Source organism: Harpia harpyja, chromosome 6 (genome assembly GCF_026419915.1).
Source record: "Harpia harpyja isolate bHarHar1 chromosome 6, bHarHar1 primary haplotype, whole genome shotgun sequence".
NCBI lineage: Eukaryota > Metazoa > Chordata > Aves > Accipitriformes > Accipitridae > Harpia > Harpia harpyja.
Window position 1 is genome coordinate 28600443 of NC_068945.1, and position 24913 is coordinate 28625355.

At 44.8% G+C, this 24913-nt stretch overlaps 1 protein-coding gene across 3 annotated transcripts in view; it reads left to right on the forward strand.

Moving 5' to 3' along the window:
• GRAP2 (GRB2 related adaptor protein 2) overlaps nucleotides 1–24379 on the forward strand; it is a 114428-nt gene extending 90049 nt beyond the window's left edge. For 2 of the 3 annotated variants that reach the window (XM_052790687.1, XM_052790689.1), the window contains 7 exons: nucleotides 9136–9238; nucleotides 12387–12478; nucleotides 14785–14904; nucleotides 16668–16836; nucleotides 18452–18583; nucleotides 20767–20886; nucleotides 23133–24379. In XM_052790687.1, the coding sequence (XP_052646647.1) occupies nucleotides 9161–9238; nucleotides 12387–12478; nucleotides 14785–14904; nucleotides 16668–16836; nucleotides 18452–18583; nucleotides 20767–20886; nucleotides 23133–23312 (891 nt within the window). In that variant the 5' untranslated portion in view covers nucleotides 9136–9160 and the 3' untranslated portion in view covers nucleotides 23313–24379. Of the gene's footprint in view, nucleotides 1–3235; nucleotides 3320–9135; nucleotides 9239–12386; nucleotides 12479–14784; nucleotides 14905–16667; nucleotides 16837–18451; nucleotides 18584–20766; nucleotides 20887–23132 lie in introns of those variants that run through there. The other variant, XM_052790688.1, reaches the window with a different exon arrangement.
• Nucleotides 24380–24913: the final 534 nt, after the last annotated feature.

Consider the following 24913-nt stretch of genomic DNA (forward strand, 5'->3'; position numbering starts at 1 on the left):
CCAGCCCAGCAAGAAATTACTAAAATTTTTGTGAGACAATGTATTCTTAGGCAGTTTTCAGACATGTTTGCAGACACATCTATTTTGGGTCATTCACCTAAGTATAAAGGCAGGTGTAAGTTTAACTGCATCAAGCTTTTTAATCCAAGTCTTCCCAGACTGTGTCATAGACATGGTTCAGCTATCCCATCTGGATTGTGCCAGCAGTAGATGATGACATAAGAAGTCTGCAGCAGGTCGTTATGGAATAACCTGTCTGCCTGGGTTGGGCTTTATCCAGTTGTCTAACAGAGATTGGCTAAAACATGGAAGCATGGAGTCTACTGCCCTTCCCATAAGGTTTGTTTCTGTTAATTATGGCTGAAGTATCTGGATGTTTCTTCATATTTCTCAACATAGCTGTGATGCATGTATTCCACATGGTGAAGAGGTTAACATGCTACCATAACTATGACAGGGGAGGAGTGTATAGAAATGGAGAAGAAAGAAAAGAGAGTTATGTCCTATCCTATCCTATTTCCTATCCTTTCTCGTTGTTAGGGGCTTGCCACTATTGAATGTTTTGTTTATGGTACAGAAAGCCATGGTTTTTATGGCTTGACATTAAATAGATTTAATATCATCATGAAATAGTTCTGGACACGTAACAGGAATCCAGACAGTGTTTTGTGACATTGTCAGGCAACAAGCACGAGTGACAGCTCACAGCAGCGTTCTTGCTGGGGGGCCATTAGATCACATCATGGTAGAAACAGAGAAAATAGGTCGTTCTAATGCGTAACATAACGTAATCTGTCGGGCCGTTCATAGAACATGAGAATGAACATAGCTTAAAACCAGCAAGACTGTGAGGATTGGTGTCCCACCTGCCTGTACTGAAGTTTATATTCCTGATGTGTACAGTGACAGCCACATGTAAAACTTTTCACAACATGACAAGAGCTAGCTGCTGTACTCTTATGGCACCCTGCTTTCCACACCTGTATATTTTTTCAGCAAAATACATTGGGGATTATCCTCTTCAGAGGGAATTCTTATTGTTTCTGCCCCTCACTGGTCTGAGTTTACAGCCCACCTCTGTTTTAACTAACAGGTATTCCAGGGAGATTATTGCCTTCCCGAAGGGTGGTGTGTGTGGGGACTGCCACTGCCTGCTGCTGGACCAATTATCTTAGACTAGCACATTGTGGTGGTTTTCGTGAAGTACCATGGCTCATAAGAAAGGATAAATTGGGTCAGTTTACAGTTCCACGCTGCCCATGATGCTGTGCCCAGGAACTGCAGTTTGGGGAAGGAGGGTAAGAACAGGGCAAGTACATGGCAAAGCTGCTTTCACTAGGGCCTCCCAGATCCTGACACTTTTGAGAATGAGCTCCTAGTACTTATGTTACGAGAAATGATGGGTAAAAATTTCCTGTTTGCCTTTTACATGATTCCCATTATTTTCTACATTGATTTTGCATTTATCCCTCTGTCAACGTTTTTCGTGGGGTGAAGGATCCTAGTCTGTTTAATTTGGTCCTTCCTTGTTCAGAAACTTTCCATTCCTTTGGTCATCCTTAATTACTTTCTCTCTACTATTTCTAATGCTACTGTCTCCATTATTGAGACAGAGGGATGAGAACTAGTTGCTGTATGCAAGTTACAAATATTCAAACAGGTGCCCCAGGGATTTGTACAGTGACATGATGTTGCCTTCTGTTTTGTTCTCTGTTGCTTTCCTGACATTTCCTAACCTGCCTTTTTGACTTCCACTGAGCTGACACTTTGATAGAACTATCCACAGCAACTCAAAGGTATCTTCCCTGAGTGAAAATTGCTAATTTTAAGTTCATTGCTGTGTTCATATAGTGACAATTGTTCATTCCCATGTCCGTTACTTTGCGCTGACATTCGTCTTGCATTTCAACAGTATTTTGAAAACCATCTGCAAGTCTTTGTGATCAGATTTAATTTGTATTACCCTGATATTTTTTCTTCTCATCAGTAAGCTTTGTCACTTCATTTTTTTCCAGATCACTTATGAATACGTTGAACAGCTCATTCAAGTTGTTTCCTAACTTTTAATCAGTTGTTAATCCTCTATAGGACCTTCCCTCTTATTCTTTGAGAGCTTAGGAGGTTTTTTAAGAGTCTTCAGTGAGAGACTTCATAAAAAAGGATTTAGAAATGCAAGTTCTATATCAAGTGATCACCCATATCCACATGCTCATCAGCTCCTTCAAAGAACTCAATCATATTTGGGCAGTATGACTTCCTTCTACAAAAGCTCTGTGAGGGGCAATTGCTATACCATTCCTCTCTTATGCCCAGCAATTCTTTTCTTCATTATTCTTTCTACCAGTTGCAGGCATATAGAAGTTAGACCTCCTGCCCCTAGCGTCCCCTCAAAATGCTTTTCAGACACTGGCATTGCATTTGCTGCTTTTTCTCCTAGTACCAAGGCTGGGTTAGGTCTTTACATTGTACGTCACAGTTTAACTGCTCAGCCTTTACTATTTCATGTTCAGTTTAGATTTCAGTCAAGATTTCTAAAACATTGAATCCTTCGATTTACTCGTGTTCATTTACTGATTTGTCCTAAACCCTTTTCTTCCAGTTCTTCAGCTTGAGACAGTTCCCCTGGCTCTTCTCTGCAAAGAAAACCCCAGTGTGGGGACCTCCTTACATCCCTATGGAAGATGCATGGATGCAGAGAATTCATTGAGCTTTTGTGCTTCATCCTTATCTTCTTTGAGCACTCTTTTTACATCTCAATCATCTGTCAGCCCTACAGACACTCTGGCAGGCTTCCTGCTTCTGTTGTCTTTGAAAATAATTTTATTACATGTTTTTATGTCTTCAGCTACTTGTTCCTCAAGATATGCTTTTCAACGGACTTCTTATGGTTTCTCATTTAGCTTACTAGACCTGTGCTCTTTTCTGTTTTCCTTATTTGAGTAGAACTTGCACTTTTTGAGGGACAGTACCCTCCTTTATTCAGCTGTTAAACCAGCCTGGGCTGAGGCAGCAGCAAAAGGCAGGTTCTTTTGAATTGACACCACCATTTTAAATATGCAGTGTACCAATATTTCCAACATTAGGGGCTGATAGTCTGTGCCCCACTCTGTCCTGTGACAGACACTATTCCATGCCTCTGCCCCTCATGCCCACTCCTGACTGTCCTCATCCACACACGTGGACCCGTTACTGATGCAGCACACTGTCACTGCAGGGAGGAGCCAGATGCAGGCTGAGCTCTCCTTCTCTTCCTCCCTTAGACGGTAACGTGCCTCCTGCTTTCTAGCAAAGTGCCAGAGGAGAGGAGAGCCGCTACAAGGTATGGGGCGAGTGTGGCTCTGAGACTTGAGTTGGGGGAGCTGTGTGGGAAAGGTACTAAGGAGGGAACGAGGGGGGGGTTGGCAGGAGAGGTTAAGTACTGTGTGGTAGGGGAAGAGCATGGGATCCCAGTGCCATCTTGTTCATCAGCTTCCACAACAGGGCAGTGCTTTTGCAGGACAAATCCCCATGCCTCCACCAAATCTGACCATCTGGAAACTGAGGGAGGAGGTGGGCAAACAGAAGGAGGTGCTTCCCCCCACCCTAGTCCTCCATACCAACCCTTCCAGCACCGCAAAGATTCATTATTTTATACTCTTACAGTATTGTGCGGTATTGTGCTACTCTATTTGGGGCTGCTGTTGCACAGGCTTCCCATGGTGCTGCACAGCTCTACTCTGTCATGACTGGAAGTAGCACAGAAGACTCAGGTTCCCCAGGGATATTAAGCACTATCCTAGTCTGGGGCATTTCTTACCAACTGCTGTTGGTTATAGAGTCCTGAAAGTTTGTTTGCTCCATGAATCTGGTTCCTAGGAGGCTTATTTTGTCTGCGCACCAAGGCTCAGCCCAAGTGCTATGCATTACTCTGGATGGCAGGATAGCCGAGACTTAAATGCGACAGTGCTGAGTGTTTAGTGACTTGTTCTCCCTTATAAATTTTGCCCTCTTATCACTGACAGTCAGTGGAGCTGCACCGTTAACTCCGTAGCAAGAGGTTTGTTTTTGGAACAAAATATTCCCATGCCACTTGTATGTGGCTTAGCTGGTGAAAACAAAGCTTTTATCTATCACAGCTCTTCTAGATAACAGATCCCTTCTCCATCGTTTCTGCTGAAATGTCATCTGGAGTTTCTGTACAGATGTTCAGGGTTGAATTCTGTCCCTGGTTGCTCGTCAGTCCAATAAGTTGTTCTTGCAGAGCCGAACAAAGACACAGTAGCTCGCGCTGTATATCTCGGTGCAAAACCTCACTGAATGGAGCTGCAGGCTGGAGATGTGTGTGTTGCAGGCATAAAAATAAAAACTTCTGTTCATATGGCTCCTTTAAGTGGGCACGTTGTTGCAACTATGACCTCCTGTGATGTTAATATGTGAGATTGAGCAGGGCTGAGCCTGGGCAGTCCCTGAGTGGTAAACTCTTCATAGGTGGTGACCTTCCCTGGCATTGTTATTACTGAATTTGGACTCAACTTGGTGTAGGGTAACAGTGTTAAACTCTTTGGGATGCTGCTGTCAGACTATGTTGCTTGCTGACATGATTTAGGCCTTGGCTCTTTTCATCAACAGAGAGATGCTGATGTTCTTGCTCAGGGAATGGCATTCTGCCAAACTGAAATACCTACCTAGTGGTCTCAAAGCCATGCGGCTTTTCACTTCTCCTTTTATGAATCTTCTGCTGCACTGGTCCCACAGAATTGCTGTAGCCTTATGCTCCTTGGATCCACCTCATTACAATGGGGAACCAGAGAGAAAATTCACCTCCATGCAGAAAGCCAGCACAAAATGGAGGGTACCGGTCAACTCACACTCGGAACTGAAAGAAAAGTCCTCCTTTGAACGTTGCATAGACTTCATGCTAAACTCTGTACAAAGGTGATTTTCACACAGAACATTATGCACAGTCTAAAATTGTCCTTGGTTACTCGAAAGCTTAAAGGAGTTGCACCAGGCAGTTAAAAGTGGAATCTGGTGCTCTGTCTGCAAACTGCAGTGCCGTCCTTTGGGATAAAAGGTGCTTGAGAAATGTAAGTTATAATAATGAAAAAATCCCTGTGTCTCTGTGTCATGGGGTGGTGCTCGAAGTCACGCACATGCAGAGAGGGAAAGAATGGGCCCCTGGCAGGGGAGTTTTCATGAGGGCCCAGCACTGACCCATGTGGAGTGAGGATTCTCGAGTTACAGATGGAGGGAGGAACAGGATCAGAAAACCAGAACTGGTTTGAAGTTCAGGTGATGAAAAGTGGTAGGCTGGAGTTCAAAGAGAGGATTATTGGCTAGTGTTGCTTTAGTAGTTGGTGGGGGAAGAGCTTAAGGCCACAGCATTACTGCATTGCTGATTTATCAACACAGCCAACACTGTGTATGGTATTAGTCACTTCTAAATCCAGCCGCTGGCAATGAAAAGCACATTTAATCCATGTGTTAGATTGTTTGAAGAGGTATCTGTCTCCCGGTCTCTCCCCGTGGTTGGGATTGCTGACATTGAAAAGGAGGTGAGAGGGGAGATTTTAACTGTTTCACAAACCCTTCTCCTTTTGAGGGAGTCACATCTCCAATAGCATCTTTAACATTTGAGATATTGAAAAATGAAGGGCTCTCTCCCCTCTTGCCCCCTGCAGAGAGAACTGCCACTGTCGTCTTCTATGACTTAGGGGCAAAAATCAAAGACAGGATTTGTATTTAAACAGTTTATTGTTTTTAAGTGTGGGTTGTTTTTTTTCTCAAGCTGGGATTAATGCTCTGCACTTAGCAGTTCCAGGACTCATCTGCACTGTTGGCTCTGATCTCTCTGCAGCAGCCCACCGCTGCAAGATAAACCACTGAAAAACATCCCTTATTAAAGTAATTCTCCTTTAGTCTTTTTCTTCAGTTCTCTTCCATGAAAGAGTATCATTGCTTAACTAGTTCCCTCAATGGTTAATTCCCCTCCGATTTAATACCCGTACGCTCTGTTAGCACACAAGGGGCTCACGCTGGCTGTGGGAGGTTATAGACTGAAGCTCCAAAAATGTCAGTGCAAGAATAGAGGACAGTTCTCAGATCAGGCTTGAGTTGCATCTGCAGAGTTACACCAATACCTGGAATACAAGTGGGGGAATTAGAGGGTGAACCTAAGCTATACTTGCAAATCTGCAAAGGGTATCCAAAGTAAGAATTACAGAACATCAGTAAGTCAACAGAGAGAAAAGGGGGTGAAAATGTTTGGAATAGCTGGAAAGCTGAAGACTGAGAATAAAGCACATTGGTAAAACATAGGGTGTTATAGTTCAGTATTGATGTATATTGACAAAACCCTAAGACAGCATGCTGGAATAGCAGGCGTATAGCAGATCACAACTGAGCTATGTACTCCAACCTACATGGGAGGCCCCAACACTGAAACAACCCCAACTGCTGCAGGATGGGTTCATGCTGAAAGAGCAGAGCTGTCTGTGGACTGCTAAAATATTTGCCTTGGTGCTGCATAGCTTATATCAGTCACATGAATACAAATTCACCTATAAGCAGCGAAAAAGAGGGTGCTAACAGAATCCAATAGGAAGTATGTGAAGATCTTTTTCTAGTTAAAAATGAGATGTAACAAATCTCAGAACTAATCTCCAGTGATGCTACGGCCCCTCTTGAGGATCACTTTGTCTGGGCATCTTTAGTCAAGTGCAAAGGCACTCTGCGAACAGGAAATAGGCAACTTGGCCAATAAATAACTGCTTTATACAGTTAACACACACAGAAGCTAGCTAGGATTTAATGAAATATTATGCTAAGCATTAGCATACTCCTCACCTGTGTAAATGGACCCAAAGAGTCTTTGCTGGTGAGGCAGGCATCAATTGGGAGGGAAGAGTTGCCCTCCATGGTTGCCATCTGTCACCACCCGGGTCAGGACTGATAGCACTGACAACTCAACTCAGTGACCCCAATGATTCATGACTGGTCCTCAGCTGGACTGACCAGCAGGTCAAGGGAGGTGATTCTCCCCCTCTGCTCTACCTGGAGTACTACGTTCAGCTCTGGGGCCCCCAGCGTAAGAAGGACATGGACCTGTTGGAGTGAGCCCAGAGGACGGCCACAAAGACGATCAGAGGGCTGGAGCACCTCTCCTGTGAAGACCGGCTGAGAGAGTTGGGGTTGTTCAGCCTGGAGAAGAGAAGGCTCCAGGGAGACCTTATAGTGGCCTTCCAGTACCTAAAGGGGCCCTATAGGAAAGCCAGAGACTTTTCACTTTTTACAAGGGCATGTAGTGGTAGGACAAGGGGTAATGGCTTTAAACTGAAAGAAGGTAGATTTAGATTAGATGTAAGGAAGAAGTTCTTCACTGTGAAGGTGGTGAGGCACTGGTACAATTTGCTCAGAGAGGTCATGGATGACCCATCCCTGGCAGTGTTCAAGGCCAGGTTGGATGGGGCTTTGAGCAACCTGGTGTAGTAGAAGGTGTCCCTGCCCGTGGCAGGGGGCTTGGAACTAGATGATCTTTAAGGGCCCTTCCAACTCGAACCATTCTATGATTCTATGACTATCCCAATTAAACCTGTGGTTTTGTTCTTCCTCTGAGACTTTATATCTTTCCATGTTGGTGTTTTCCTCTTGAATCCCTAGGCTACTGCAGGTGCTGTCTCAACAGCCCTACCTCTGTCTATAACTTTTGCCTTACAGACTTTCTCCCAGCTCGTTCTCAGCAGTTTGAGTCAAGTTGCATTCTATCAGAGCTGGGCCCTGCATCCTTGGTACGCAGGTAGTTAAATCCCTGGGTTGTGTGTCAAAGGAGGAAGCTTACAGCAGGTATTGCAGAGAAGGAGGGTTACAGTAGCCTGTTGATTTTAAAGTGGCATAATTTTGGAGCTTGCTCAGTATCAGCACTTTATATTTTGGGGATCTTGTCTCAGTTCTAACAGGAGACAAGAAATAGCTCCCTAACTAGGGTTGTTCATACAGCTTCTTTCTAGGGTTTTCTGGTTAAGAATGTTTTGAATCAGGCAAGTTGGCACTTCTTCTTAAGCAGTAAAGTCTGAAGTTTTTTGTGAGAGGTGAGGTAATGGAACCTTTGGCTTCAGGATCATTGTTCCCAGATGAACCTAGCTTAGTAACCATAAAAATTACTTTTATGTTGTAGCTGTCTGATGGTCTTCACAAGCTGGGCTGCAAAAGCATCTACCACCAGTGCACTTGCTTAATGTGGGACTGCCTAGCTATTTCTTGTCTTGCCACTGGCAGCCTCACCGCTGGGCTGTAGGGTCCACGAACCAGCCATGGGAAATGAGTAACTCTCTTGATTATAGAAGTGTGGTCCTGCTGGGGTACATCTGAGTTACATGAGCAGGAAGTGGTGAAGAAGCGAAGCTCATGTTGCTACTTCCCCTGCCACATCTGCTCCGCTGATGAAAAGCGGGCTTTGGTTTGCAGGCTGTCTGGTACGTTTCAGGCTCCTGGGTTACCAACACTGAGGTAGAGTAAGTGCATGCCTTAAATTTGTCAGTGCTACAGTTTCACTCTCTGCCTGCTCCAAAATAGGGAATACAGCCTTTCTGCAAACAGTTTTTCCTAGCTGAAAGTTGTGGTCACCCATGCTAAGCCATTACAGAGAAAAGACTCTTTCAATCTTCAGTATTGTGGCCCCTGTCCAAGAAAAAAATATATTTATTGCAGGCTGTTCGTTTTGTCCGCAATTTGTCTCACTCTTCAGATATAGAGTAAGTCACTGCAGAGGGCAAATGCATTCTTCTATTGTATGACAGAGTCACTTGCTTTATTGGGAACTGTGACAGAACAGTGATTGGTCTGTACAGAAGATTTTTCCCTGCTACCAGCTTATTTGGGTGATGTGTGCAAACTTCTCCATGAGATTGCTGCAGAGAAAGAGATCTGTTGGAATAAGCATACACAATGCATTGTTTGGACTACTGACTTGAGGTAATTACAGCCTCTTGGCCATGCCATTGCTTCTACCTGCTAATGTCTTTCCATGTCTAGTAACTAATGTCTACCAATGGTCGGTGCATGTTCATCCAAATCACAGCATTGCCTATAAGCTTTCTAGAGGCTAGACTCAGCAGTCCCAGCAGCTTGTAGATATTGACAAGCATATACTTCTTCCAGCTTTGCTCTGCCACCAAGACACAGTATGGAAGCCATTGCCAAGTTTGATTTCAGTGCTTCTGGAGAGGACGAGTTGAGCTTCCGGGCTGGGGATATGCTGAAGGTAAGTGCAGCCCCAGGCTAGACTAAACAGCATTTTTGAGACTACTGCCAGATCTTTCTATGCTCCCATTTGCCTTGACAAAACAGAAAAAGATAGATGTCTATAAACTGGGATACAAATGCAGGATGCTCATCTCCCATAGGGCTTGCTATAGGTCAACGAACAATTCCCAGGTCGCTTGAGTCTGTGTCCACTTCACTTGATTTTAGGTCCATAAACTATGGATTTAGTTGCCTACAGTCCTCCAGTAGTCAGCAGGGAAGGATAAGTACCTTTGCTGAGGCAGAGATCCAGTTCTTCAGTAGACAGATTTTGAGGGTCCTGTCTGTTTTCATTGACTATATAGGTAGTCTAGGGTGACTATATTTAGGATTACCATGTCTAAAGGCAGGCAGGATGAGTGTGGTCCAGAGAGACTGCTGTCTTCTTTATTTCCAGCTCTTAAACTTTCAAAGATAGTTATCATGCATTATAGAACTTATATCTAACTTTTCACTGTAAGTAATTACTGTTAGTTGCCGCAGGGGTTTTAGGCAATTGCAGATAGAAGAGGAAAAGTCCATGAGACAGTCTGTTACACACATAATGGAAGAGTTTAAGCGGTCCTGGGCTAATAATATTATATACACCCTTGCAGGAATTTAGCAGTGGGGGAATGGCAGAATTAGAGTTGATCATATACAATACAGAGCATGTGAGAGTCTCTTTAAAGTTGATGTGCATGTGTTGTGGTAGAACAGTTCTTGTTTACCCTGCCAAAGTCCCACAGATGAAGTCACATGCTGCTCCACCCTAATTATTTATCGCCTTCTCAGCCCCCAGCATAGCTGTTCTCTTTCAGTTGAGTATAGCTCCTCTCTAAGGCCTTAACTCCTCCACTGTCCAAAGGGATGATGTACAATAGGTTCTAAACCCTTATTTGGCCAGGGAGCCTTTGATACCTCCCTGTACAGTCCCAGATATTCCAGTTAATAATGAGATGTTGGGTCTCAGCCTTACCTCTTCCATCACCGCCATTTTTTTTTTTAATTGGCCTTTTAATTCTTGAAGCTTAGACAAAGCTGATGGCATCCAGAACTCATTAAGATCAAATACCATTTTTTTCCAGAGAGCTATGAGAAGGTTCTGGAGAAATTACTGCCTCTCTTCAGCATAGACGAACACTCTCATTCCTGATTCTTCCTTAGGTCAAAAGTAGTCCCCATGTCCCTACTGTCCTATGATCTTTACCTGATATCTTCTTCCTGAGGAGACTGTGGTTTCATCAAGCCCCTGGCTGGGGTGATGGTGTTGGCCAGATCACTTTTCCTTCTGTTCCTTAGTTTCCCTTCCTGTGAAATCATTATAAACTAGAGCTTCCTTTCAAAGTATGTTGGAAGCTACTGATGAAAAGTGTTGAATAACACTAGACATCGGTATTATTAGTAGCTGTCACAGAGATTTCACTACCAGAAAAGTCAGACTGCCTCTTGCTTTAATGTCCTTGAGGTAAACAAAATAACACCTTAGCCGCCCAAGCCATAGTAAGAGTAAATTTGCTTGACTAACATCTCTCTTCTGGCATACGCACACACACATTCATACCCCTTCATGAGCCCCCTCCTGCTGCCTGCACAACCTGCTGGCTGCCTTTTCTGATTTATAAAGAAGATAAGATGAACAGTATTGATGCAGAGATTAGAAAACAGGAAACATGAGGCCCTCAACCAGCAGTGACAGGAGGAAATCCACCCTCTCACCACCCCCCCCACATCCTTCTCTGAGAGGATGACATGGAGAGAAACCTGCCAGCCCTGTACCGAGAACCAGCAGGTGGGTCTTTCTGGAAACCTTGCTGCCAACAGAGCAGGGCCTGAACGTGAGCAGGGACTAGCTATCATCCCCTTTGGTTGGCCACAGCAGCAAAAAAAGAGCCTTAATCTGGCACCCAGGGATGGGGGAAGCAGTGACTATACAAGCAGGGAACTCCACAGCTTTCTATTCCCCAACCTTTCCGTATCCAAATGCATCAAAAAGGCCTACGTGGCAGGCAAGGCAATGGAGAATCGGCCCCAGAGACAGTAACATCCTGTTGCCAATACCGAGCAGTTAGAATGTGCGTTAGGCTCTCAAAAACATGAAATTGGCTTACAAAACAAGTATTATTATTGTTAACAATAGATTTTAAATTAAGTGTTTTCCACTTGCTTTCTCCTTTTAAAACTGTCATGGCTCGTGCTTTCAGGCTTCTCTCCAAAACCAGAGAGAACAGAAACATGTGCTATTTCATAAAGCAGAATTCTGGCCCAGGAGTTGGAATGTCAAACAAAACACCAAAGACCACAACATTTGCAGTGAAATCACAATGTGGTTGTATCCCTGTCCCCTCTTCTCTAGTTTAGGTCTATATCAGGGGCCATCAGCCAGGGAGCAGTGAATTTGGGCAGTCCCTGGTCAGCAGTGCAGTCCCTAAGGACCATTACAGTCAACATTAATGTGAGGACACTTGAAGCTGCTCCAGTGTGCGCTGTGGACTAGCTTCCTGCAATCCTACAATATCTTAGGTGCAATAGTGGCTTTAAAATACCTTTTGCCTCCTTCTTTTATCTACCTTGGCAAAGCTCAGAGCAGCTGAAGACTTAACTCACTAAATAATCTCTTGTGAAATGACACGTGAGAGCACATGGTAACATCTGTGCAGTCATAATGCACACACACAGAGATATAGCTGTATATCCCTCCATACCTATATATGTCAGAGGAGTTTTCACAGATTTTTTTTTTCCCCTCCCTTGTGAGATGCTCCATTACCAACTATTAAAAGCAGCACAGAGAACTCCTTAAACCCTTATTAAGTCCTTCAGAGCTGAATTTCTCCATTTCACAGACATCAGAGACATGCGGACAGCATCCCCAGCCACCTGGACAGGCATTCAGATGAAGGCATGAAGTTAACAGCCAATCCTTCTAATTCTACTTGGCCTTCTTTATTGCTTTGTTTGCTCTGAAGTGGTCATCATCCACTAACTTTGCTGCATGGTGGGTTGGAAGTAGAGCATATGTGGAGTTCTCTTCTATTCTTACAAGAAATTCTAGGTTTCTGCCAGAATCTTAGTTACTTTTGCCTTTCTCAGGAGACATGTTTATTCCATCCATCTCTCTGTTGCAGGTTTTGAGCTCCCAGGAAGAGTGGTACAAGGCTGAGCTCAGAAGTCAAGAGGGCTATGTTCCTAAGAACTTCATTGATTTTCACGTTCCCCCGTAAGTGTCACGGAAACCGTGTGCACCACCATTGCATGCTTCCACAGAGCGCGGTCGAGAGCACGTGTGCGTGTGTGCATGCACAGAGACATGACAGAGGAAGCACTGGTTATAACATACTACAGTTTCAGGCTGGCAAGGATCACCATCATGCTATCTGCAGTTCTGCCAGCGTACCTTATTTCTACCCTGAAATATCCGCTGTTCTTTCAGAGGTGGACGGTTCTCAATGCTCTCCCTCCTCCCAAGTGACTCCTTTGTTACTGCTGCTCAGAGGGATGTCACTGGGATGTGGCAGGAACTGCATTTAGATCTCCTCGGACAGAAGGAGAATAGTCACGATGTGAAGTCTTGGTAACAGAGGCAGAGGCTGAGCACAAAAGGAAGAGCAAGAGATGTCTCTGAAAATGACTTATAAAAACGTAACTCCCTCCCCCCAACTCCTAATTCCACTAACTCCCTTCACCCCCCCGCGGGCTGTGCGTTTCCCTCGCTACACTAGAGGTCAGTGCAACGCTACGGGAAACCTGACAGTGGGTCTGGCTCCGGGATTAACAGGGGATAGACCAGACCCGCCGCCCACCTCCCACACTCCCACCCACCCCTTCCCCACGTCTCATATCTGCACACCCAGCCACAGAGCGGGCAGAGGACAGCCGTGCCTTCGTTTCCCTCTTCCCACCGAGTGGATGGCACCACACTTCCAGAAAGGACGGCTGCGGGGTTAAATGCGCGTTAAATGTGCTGTCCGGCCCTGTGCCAGAAATATGACAACGCATGGCATTTTTACAACTTCTTCCTTTCAGTTGGCAGAAATGCTCCCTGAAGCCCCTCCAATTGACCTCTTTTGAAAAAGTGCTGCAGCATTTCAGGAGCGAACAGGCAGAGCCTGCACCAAGCCCAGTACTGCTGGCTGTAAGACACTGGTGCCCTGAGCAGGCGAACTGGGAGTGTACAAGGATTTTGGGGGGACAAATAAATGCCACTGTCCCCTTTGGAGGTGGCCCTTACCCGCCTTTTTGGATATATGCCAGCCTGCTTGGCTGAGCTGAAGGACATTATTAGTTTGCTGTGCAAATATGGGCTTCTACTTTCGGGCCTCAGGGGGATGAGTTCTCCCAGTCAGTTGTTCTTGTTCGCTCTTTCACAGGGCTGTGGCATCATGCAGGGACACTAGCAGCTTCTTTTTGCACACATGTTTTTCTCATGATGCTTTCTCTATGCAAGAGATGTGAAGAAATATTTCCACTTTGACGCTTTTCAAAGAGTAGCAGGTCTGCACTTTGAAGCAGTTCGGGCCAGATGCTAGAACCAGATGTAGGGCAGAAAGCTGTCTCCTATTTTTTGATGGGCTGTTTTTTTCCCATCTTTGTCTTGTCAAGTAATCATTGAGACTGGTTATCAGTGCTGATTAAAGTCTGATTTCCCTTTGCTAATGATACACAGGTAAACTGTGATGATAGTAAGGAGAAGTATAACGAAACTCAAAAGTAGAAATGACAGAGCTTATGAAACTATCAGTCCTTAATTTTAATGCAATGCAGGCACTTAAGCATTACATAAAAGCAGAAGGCTGCAGATTGTAGATCTTATCCGCTGTGGAGGGGACGTATATAAGTCTACATGATGATTTTTTTTTCTCCACTGAAAAATTCCTGTTGACACTGTATTATTTTACTATTTATGGTGACTTTCTCATTATTTGTCCAGCGCCTTATACTACTGTTTGTATGCCTGGCTAAATTTACGTAAGTGTGCTTATGTATTCCGTGTTTCTGCAATTTTGTGGTATTATAACTCTTGCAGGAACCAATTTATTAGTACTAAAACTTTCATAGCTTGTTTCTGCTAAAAATTTATGTGTGTCCCTTGCAATATATCCATCACAGTCCAGTAATTTTCAATCAGTTTACCAAAAGCAATTTGATGTATATGTCTGAGAATTATGTGTGTATGTATATATACATACACATTTGTAATTTAAAATTTCTTTGACTAACACCTTACTGTACTGTGCCTGTAATTACAGCTTCAGCTGAGTGTTGCTTCTTAGCAGGCCAAAGCTTACATTGTTCTCTTTGCATCTACGTGCTTTTACTGCTCAAAGAAAATGGTCTGCACCCATCAAAACCCTGTACCTTAGCATGTACATGGCCACTGGGAATAGTCACTCGGGCTCCTCTGATCCTTTTGTTTTGTCTCTCCTCCACCCTGCTTATTCACATTCTCCCTAACCTCAATTTTTTTGTTCCTCATCTTAATTCACATCCCTTATTCACGTCTCCATGATTTTTCCCACTTGACAGCTGGTTTGATGAGAGGATATCCCGCCACGAAGCAGAGAACATCCTCATGAGCAAAGGAGTTGGCTCCTTCATCGTCCGAGCCAGTCAGAACTCTCATGGTGACTTCTCCATCTCTGTCAGGTATCTGCTTCTCACAGCATCTTCCTGCTTCTTTTCCTATTTAATCATGTCCCTAGCCTCCTCTTGACAGGATTCCTAATGTGACATAGCCTCTTGGGAAGTTTGCATGCTGCCAGTCACTGGCAGTGCTGCTGCGTTGTGAATGAGAACAAATTAGGTATCTGATTCCCAAAAGTTTCTGCCTCTTTTCAAGTGACACAGTGAATGTCCCATTCCAAAGCTGCAACCCCTGGTGACCTGCTTCTCTGAAAGAGCTGCAGCAAAGCAGAGTGGTGCATGGGACATCTCCCACAGTGCAAAACACGTGCCTTCCATTTGTTTTAATTCCCTGACAGCTCTGGTCACTGAATCCAAGCATTCCACTACTACTCATTAAGAGATGACTATTACATTGTTAACTTATCTCCCACAGGTCACTAAACAGCCATTGGACAGGAATGGTGTTTCATTGCTTGCAGCCCAGCTGCATTTCAGCAACTTATTGTAGCCTAGCCCTTCTCAGAGCGTTTGCTTCAGAGCAGAGCTCTTAAATGATGGTTGGTTTCCCAATTTTCAGTCAAAAAATTGATAACCAATTTTAAGTTAGAGTAGTGCTTAGCAGTGTCTTTTTCAAGCAGTGTGCACTTTCTGATTCAGGGAGCTCAAAAAGTACCAGGGAGGAATGCAGGAAAACATTCTGGTTACATCTACACCAATAAACTAAGTACAGTCAGGCTCTTTCTCTGGCCCAGAGGTCAAGCAATGTGGCAGATCTCAGATCCATATGGCTAAACCCTCTTCACCCCACAGAATAGAACAGCTGTATTCAAGCAGCTCACTGCAAACAGTTCCTGGTCCAGGAACTAGGACCCATTCTGTCCCCCTACCCATGGCCCAGCACTATCTAGGGGATGGTTTTTTGCTTAAACCAAACCCATGCTAACACTTTAACAGCTTGTGTGACTATAGCACTCCCGGATAGCACTCAGTCCCTGCCTGGTCCCCGTTTAGTTTATTTGAGCAGATGTAGCCTCTGAGATGAGTGTTTTGAGTTCCTGGAGCTGTACGGAGCAAGGAGATGGGTCCCAAAACCAGATCACATCTGGTGCAGAGGAATTGTCCAAATCAGACAAGAGGTAAGAGGAGGGGAGTTGCAGGGGAGAAGCAGGGACAGAAAGTTGAGACTGTTAGTTTGGCTTGTAACAGCAACCAATAATTCCTTCTTTTTTTTTCATTTGGGTAGGGAGAATGACCAATAGTAAAGATATTACACTAGATATTATACAATTATAAAACTCAGCGTATGGCTTCATGTGGCTATGTCTGCATGTAGTGGTGATGCCTGTGATGTGAAAAGGTATAATACATCTCTTGTAGTCAGTGCAGACTGGATGTTAACAGGAACCTGCAGAGGCTAGTGCGTAGACTACAGCTTCACCTTTGTCTCCCATACAAAATATGGAATAAAGCTATTAGCTATTTGTGGCCCTGAAAGCTCCTCTGGTCTTTATTTCAAAGGAAAGGCTTTAAAACCCTATGCTTTGTTCCGATAGTGCTTTGTGACTGGGCAGCCCTGTGGCACTCCAAGTTTGTAAGTTGATGAGTCTTTTGAAATATAGAGCCACATCTAGGTCCAGTACACACAAGGACTGCCATTGCTTTATTTTCCAGAAGTCTAGATTTGGTCAAGAAAGAAGCTTTGGTGCCCTTCTGGAAAAGACTTTTTCAAAAAAGATAAAAGTGCAATCTGGTTGATGATGTCTTACTTTTCCAATTGGATCCAGGCATGAAGATGATGTGCAACACTTCAAAGTGATGAGGGATTCAAAGGGTAACTATTACTTGTGGACAGAGAAATTCCACTCACTAAACAAGCTGGTGGATTACTACAAGGCAACTTCCATCTCCAGGCAGAAGCAGATCTTCCTGAGGGACAACAGCCGAGAAGAGAAGGTAAACACAAACTATCCTTAGGAGTTTCTCAGTAAGAAACCTTTCTGTGGAAGGAATTCATCCCATGAGAATGTCTCAGGGCAGTGGAGAGGGAGAGTCTGTCCTTGGACACCCAGTCACATCAATACGCCGGTGGGCCCTGCAATACAGATTTTTAGTGGATTCAGTGGTATGTGCAGTTATATAACTGAGCAGAATTTTCTGATTCTGTTTTGGATAGCAATAGGCAGTGCTGCAAATCTGCATAGAGGTGCTGTGCTAAGGCCCCAGAGCTGAAATTCTAAGATGCCTTACACATACAAGGGAAGCAGGACTTACCTTATTGAAATGCCTAGATTTCATAAGGGCAGATACACAGCTGACTGGTAGGTTGTGTCTGAGAAGAATTTGAGTCTGGTTTCCTAGTGTCCTTGAATACACTCAGAGTGCAGCTGTTATTACAGTTGAAAGTTTGTCTGCTCAGAGGAATCGTCCATCTCCTGTTACCGAGCAAACACAGTAAGGAGTGTGGAAGAACTGATGGCAGAACCTGCAGCAGTGGCTGGTAGGAACTGAAAAGTCCTGCTGAGAACATAGCAGATATGGGAACAAGCTGTGCATTCAGGGAAGATGTAGTAGATGTTTGAGAAGGCAGGGAAATCCCAGCCCAATGAATGCCTGGTTTTGTGCCAGGGGAAGAAGCACATGACGTAGGAGAGACTGCTATGCATTGCACACACAGTACTGGGAGTGAACATGCCTAGTCACTGCAGTAACCAAAGTCCTCCTCTACTGGGAAACGGATTCTGGTATTAAATTGCCAGGATATGCAGGTAAAGGCAAGGCAGAAAGTATATGACTTGCTCACGGCATCGCTAAAGTTTTATAGGCTGCGCATGGGTCATTCTTGCTGGCTCCAAAACAGAGATGATATATTTTTCAGTCTGAAGAAGGGGCTTGTGGTGTTGTCTCCTTCTAGACCACTACACAAAGCTTTAAAAATGCATTAGTAGGGTATAAAATAGAGACTATGGGACCTATGAGAGAGAGATCACAGCAAAGAATTGTCTGGGGAAGGAGAAAGGAAGACTGTATGCATGTATATCAGTAAAATAACCTGTTTGGGCTGACTGTGAGCAGGAAGGGAAAGAGAGCAATATTTGCTCCAAGATGCAGACAGGCAAATGAAAGAACAGGAGTCAAGTTTGCTTTGGCAAACACTGTACATTTGTTATGATGATGGGCTCAGCAGGGTATGTTTAGCACTCGTCACAGTGGGGTTTCTGCTCACAATTCAAATTTCTAGATACTACAGCCATATGATAAAATGATAGTAATATACAGATTTCAGTGTAGAGACAAATGAAGTCTAAGGGCAGTATTTCCAAAAAGAGCTCAACTTCTGTGCCAGTCCTCACATCAGTGGCCACATTTTCAGCCCAGCACCTTCTATTACTACCCACTCTTCAGATGGGGAATGGCTGTGACAAAGTTCTAAAGGATCTTTCCTTTCGAAGAGCTTCCAAGGTAGAGGGTAGTGGTAGTAGTGATCAGTGTGCAATGACTGCTAAGCTTCAGTCGAGGATGTGGTGGGAAGCAAAACCTGACTTCACTTTTGTGATCTTTCTTCCATCAGGAGAGGCGTGGTGGGAGCCTGGAACGGATGGGCCGGGAAGGATTCCACCTGGGTGGAGCAGCTGGAGAAGATCATTCTTCTATATCCAAGAGATATGTAGAGCATCCTATCCCTATACTGCAGCAGCAACAGGTACTACCAGGAATGAGGGGCTGGGACTTCAAGCCCAGGTACATGAAACACTGGCCTTAATCGCTTGGTAGCGAGTGAACAGTCACTTTGTCAAAAATCTGCCACCCTGAACCTGCTTTATGAAGCAGAGTCAGTTAGGTCTTCGTATGGGAATAGCAGCAATGATGGTGTTGGCCTGGGGAGCTCTTTTGATGTGTAATAAATATGTGGGCTTTTATTTAGTTCTGTGATCTGTGACTGACAAACCAGCAAAAAATAGAAGTCAGTGTGCAGTGGCCATTTCACTGGGAACCTGGGAGTACTCATAGGGAGTTTTTGGGGCTCCATCCCAAAAACTGGAAAACAAGGAATGGTGTCATGTTCTTGCTTTGCTTAGGAAAGGACATAAGGTATCACCCAGTGAGAGAGCAGAAAAACACTCTGAAATCTTGCACACACACATATATGGTTTCAGGAACTTGTCTCTAGTCTGTGGGACAAAAGAAACAGGCAGCAAGGTTTCCTTTTTCTGAGTTATGCTACTGACATTCAGCACCACAAAACACAACACAGGAATGAGAAATGATTATGGTAACCCTAGGAGAGTTTGGTTTCCTTCAGAACATTCCTCCTTCTCCTCCTCCTCCTCCTCCTCCCTTTTCTGGGCCCTCTCTGCACTCTTTCATCATGTTGCATCCCTGATGTGTGAGGTTTCTTTACTCCTTTGCTTGCATAGGAGTGGAGAGGACAACAGCAGTACCTGGTGCTGTCTTCAAAGTTCCTCCTGATTAATTTTGGGGGGAAATAGTTTTCCTGGGGTTGGCTCATCTCTCCAGCTAGAGACAGTGTAGCATCATCCAAGGAGAGGACTTGTCCTACTGAAGGGAAGAAATCCGAAGCCATGTCCCTTAAGGCATGAGAACTCCCACATCACTAGGCCAGGGACAATTGTGAAATGGCTGTTCTCTCTCAGACAACCAGTGTTGCCTGTCAGGGGACTGCTGATGGAATAACACAGCTTCTGACAAAGCTGAGGTCCTGTACTCTTTGGAGCACAGTCTATGCATGAGTCACATTTGATACAGAGCAGAAACACTCATAGGAGTGAAGCATCTACGTAGTAAGTCTTGCAGCTGCAAAGCCAGAGTGGGTTCACTCACTTTCTGGCAGGGACAGGTGAGGTGCAAATTGTGCTCCAGTCTCAGGCAGCTTCAGCAACCTTTTTGCTGACAAAAGCACAAGTGAGACCAAGGGAGTTTTTGGAAGTGGGTGCAAGAAAGGAAGCAGCGAGAGGGAGAGGGTGAAAGCTGTTTACAAGCAACAGCAAGCACACGCTGTTGTTCTTCCTCCCCTCTGTTGACACAGCTGATCAGACCCTGTATCACTGAAGCACTGCTGCAAGCTGAGCTAACATGATAACAGATTCTGTCACACCGTTATCATAAAAAACGCTGAGTGCATGCACTAAGGGCCTGGAGGGATGAAGACACTCAGTGCCTCTCAGCTGTGCAGACAAAAGAGAACTTGCTCCCTAGATGTTGCCTACTTCCTCTCTCCAGCAGTCTGGGCTGATTTGTGTTGATATGACTTCAGATATATGGTCATGTGGCTTCTTTTCTTTGAACCTGATTTTGTCTCTTTCTTCCTGTTAATTGGGCTACTGGATTCTCAGATTTGCTCCCTGCCTTTTACAACATGGAGCAGCCCAAGAAAAAGTAAAGTAGTGAGTCTTCAGATACAGTCAGCTGTGTCAGCATTGCTGCCATTCCACCAGAATTTGGGACAGAAGAAGAGCAAGGAGTGGGCAGGACTGGGGCATAATGACTCCAGATTGGCAAAAGTCCCCTTGGCATGCGTGACTTTTCACCTGTGAGTTAGAACAGCCTTGAGTTTTTCTCCAGAAGTCCCAGAGGCCAAAAAAGCTCCTCTCTGACCACTTTTCCCAGCAGCTGTGGAACATGGCTGAGGACAGTCAACTTTCAACTTCTAAGAAGAAAAATCCAAAATAGAACAGTCTAAGGTGACCTCTCCCATGAGGGGCATTGTTTGCAGAACTGCAGCGCAGGGACTGCATTGGAAGCAGACATCTAAGATGATTTACTTGAGGGTTGGACCCTGACTTCCTTGGCCACCAATGACTCTTAAAGCCCCTCATTTATACTTCTCAGCATATACGTGAATTTCTCTTGGTGTTTTCTTTCTAGGATAGATATGGTGGGAGTCTGGACAGGAAAGATGGGCTGCATGGACTAAGGGATCACGGCCAAGGAAGTGCAGCAGCTATGCAACGGAGACACACAGACCCACTGCACCAGCAGACATCGGTAGGTGATGTACCTGGAAGGCCCCATCTGCCCAACTCAGTGGGTCCCTCAGCAATGGCCAAGCAGTCTGGGCAATGTCGCCTGCGCAGCAGTTGCATGAGAAATAGTGTATTAAGCCTGTCAGGACATATCTTAGAAGGTGTTTTCGAGTCTCAAGATTCTACCCCAGCCACTTGAATCTGCTTCTGGGGCACTCTGAAGGTAGGACTACAGTGTTATATGAGTGTAGTTCTAGGACTGCTCTCAAGGCCAGTCTTAGTTAATGTGCAGACTTAGTGGAAGAGGGAACTTAGCATGAGCTCAAAAAAAAAGGCATCTGGGACATTGTGAATGAGCCCAAGCTCACCCATGGGTTTGGATCAAGCATGGATCCAGTCCAGCAGAAGACATTTCTGAAAACCTAATGATCTTCCCTAGAAGAGCTTCATGCCCACTGATGCAAGGGACTATCAAGTATCTTTGCCACCACAGCCAGGCCTCCCTAAGCACAGTAGCTAGACGTACAGTACTCTTTTTAAGTCCTCATGATAAGTTGCCTCGTGATACTGTGCCATGCTACAGTGCTCCTTCTGCCTTGCAGTGCAGTTGTAGTCACACTGTCTCTTCCACTACTTTTTGCTTCAGTACTGAGAAGACCTGTCATCACTCAGTTCTACTTGTCTGCACCTGGCACATCCTCTCGGACCTACTATGCCATCGAAGTGGGACTTGCCTACCTGTCACCTTTATCTGTCAGAGCCTCTGAGCACAGTGGATGTGGGCATGATCCAGCTATGTCTCTGCAGACATCTCAGACTGCTCCCCTACCTGGATCCATACCTGGCAGTTGATCTTAAGTAACAACCTGCTCTGCAAATTCCCACTATGTGAATACCTGCATAGAGCATGGTGTCTTTCTCTGCCTCTGCCCGTGATTCCACTGCCAAAACGAAAGTATTCCTCCATCAGCTCCTAGGAGTGTGACCTAAGGTGCGCTCCTCTTCCTTGAGAAAATGTACAGCTTAGCCCAGAACAACCAGAGAACCTAGATCCACAGAAGGGAAGGACAGCAGACCTTTCTCAAGTGTGAGAGAAAGAGGACAGATTGGATTAGGAAATTTGGAAGAAACTGGGAAACAGGGACATGTCTTCTTTTGGCAAAAGCCCCAAATCTTTATTATAATCCAGCTCAAAATACAATGGCTTTTATACTTCAGAGGCTGTGGCAATGAATAACAACATGCCCTTGCATGCCACACCCCATCAGTGATCTAGAAGCCACAAATCCAATTATAGGAATGTCTATATGTCCAGCCAAATAACTAGGACCCATGTCTAAGCATGGCCCTGAATGGAATATTTAGCAAAAGTTAGTCTGTCTTCAAACAGATCTCTCCACCTGCGCCAGCAAAATATACCTCTCAAATTGTCCATGCCCCATGGTGTGCATGCCAACAATTTCTCAGAAAAGAAGCCCGTGCAATGTCCTTTAAAATCTGATTTCTGGTAAAAATGGGAGATTCACTGCAAAGCCTCTTACGACAAAGTTCTCATAAGAAAAAAAATCTGACCATAGTGCTCATTAAAGTGCAAACCCAAAATAAACTGATAAACCCAAGCAGTTCCTAAATCCTTTTGATCTCAGGGGACTGACTTTGGGGAGAGTCCAAAGAAGGTTTAAGACCCTCCCCTATGCCCCAGAAGTGCCTGAAAGAGCAAGCATCATTCTTTACAATGTTCACTAGACTTGCCTGTGTGCTGGCTCTCTTGAAGTGTCCCTCATAGTCCTCTGCTGGCCAAGGGCACATTTCTATAGCCGTACCAGCACCAGCTCACCTCCCTAGAGCCATTAGCTTATAGTGTACAGCCCAGCAGGACTCAGGCAGGAGCCCTTCTCTGTGGTCCCGTAACTGGCTTCAAACATGGCTACCACAGCTGATCTTACAGGGCGGAGGAGACAGAGCCATGTGAACGCTATTTCCTAAGGACCTGCTCTCAGTCTGACTTTTCACCTTGTGGTGCGAATACCCATGAATATACTGAGGCTGCTGAGAACCCAAGCACCCTCCCTTGCGTGTCCCAGTAAATTGGTCCCTCCTTCCTGGCATCTTGGCCACTTCCTGGTTTAATTGCAAGATGGTCTCAATTTCAGCATTGCTTGTCCTCTCTTACTGACCATATGGACTGGGGCATAAGAGGGGTGACAGGAGGATGATCTCTAAGAGTCTTGGCTCATTGTTCCCTGCCTGTCTGTATCTCCTTTCCAGCGAACGCTATGGGTCCGTGCCTTGTACGACTTCGATGCTGTGGAGCATGACGAGCTGGGCTTCCGCAGTGGAGACATCTTAGAGGTCCTGGACAGCTCCAACCCATCATGGTGGAAAGGACGTCTGCGTGGGGAACTGGGTCTCTTCCCTGCCAACTACGTCACACCGGTGCCCCTGTGAGGGCACAGTATGCCCCAGAGGGCCATATTGGAGCTGCTCTTCTGACATGACAGGGACAGAGAGGGAGTGCATCTTCCCTTGCCCCCAGGACATACGGTGGTTTTGGTTTTGTCTTAATTTATTGGCAATTGATCTTTTGAAATGTTGGTATGAAAGGGAACCCTTTGAAGAGGATAGGAATTTTTTCCCCTATTTTTCACATCCATGAAGGGGAGAGAGCAAAAATCCTGGACTGATCATTGAGACCTTGCTGGATCCTCCCTGCCCTGTCACTTCTTTGGCTAAGTATTGATAACTTCCTGCAATTAGGTTTGTTCTGTGGAAATGCACCTCAGACAAGTCAGGCTTCAGTATTCAGGTAGCCCTACCCCTTCCTTTTGGATCTGGTAGCACTTGTAGTCTCTCCAGGCTCCATTTCACCTTTCTTTCAGAGGCAGGAGGAATACCCACGTGTATTAAATGATCATTAGTAATCACCTTTATCATTCAGGTAGGGGAGGAAAGTGAGGGGGCCTTAGGCTGAGGTGCAAGGCAACCTTGACTTTTCTAAATAGTTTCTAGCTTACCCCTCTAGTACTTTCTGGGGGTATGGACTGTATGGATATACCAGATGAAGGGAAAGGATCCTGCAAGCTTTTGTACAAACAAACCAGTGGTGAAGGTATGGGAGGATTAGAAGCTACTTTCTTTGCTTCTTCTGATAGTCCTGCTCTTCTTTCTGCGCCCCATAACGACAACTTGTCCCACTTTCAAGCTGCTCTCTGAAGTACCTGCACTTCTGTTAGGCATCCTGGTTAGAGCAGGTCAGGCCCTTCAGCTAAATTAATATCCACTGGATCAGATAACAATGAATATCCCTCACTGGTCCCTTTTGTAAAACTGAATTGGGGAGGGGTTGGAGAGAAGAGGTTTTTCTGGTTTGGTGGCAGAAGTTCTTTCCCTGAGAACGTGGTGTGTTCAGGATCACTGTGTACACAACTCTGACTTGCTGGTGGAATGCCTCATCCACCAGGTTAAGCTGTTACTTTACAGTATGCAGAGAATAAAGTTGTGGCCATCAAATAGTCTGTTCTCTGTTCCAGTTTCTTTTGAATGAAATAAGGTAAATGAATAAGTTTTTCAAATCATTGCTGAGTGAATGGCCAGATGTGATACAAACATACTGCAAATGCACATTAAAAATGATCCAAACCCTGTGAAGGAGACACTGCTGCATAACCACTGCTCAGGCAACTTGATATTAAACAAGCTGCCTGAATTTTTCACAACATGTGGGACCTTGGCAGTCAGCAAGGAAGTGATGATTTATCATTCTTGGGAAAGAAAGAAAAGGCAAGTGAAAAACTTTAAAAACAAATCAGACCCAGCAAGAAAAATGTTCTTATCTTTTGTTAGTCCCAGTGGGAGAAAAATAATCCAGGAAATAGGTTCTTGGTAAAATCCGATTCAATGTAGCTGGCCTAAATAAAGCTGCCAGATAGACAGAGTGTTAGCAGAAAGAACCCATTGTCAAATTTTTGAGAGAACTCCACCAAAAGCAGATTATTAATGGCTGAAGTAAAATGAGAATAATTAACAGGGCATATAAGCTCTAAATAGAA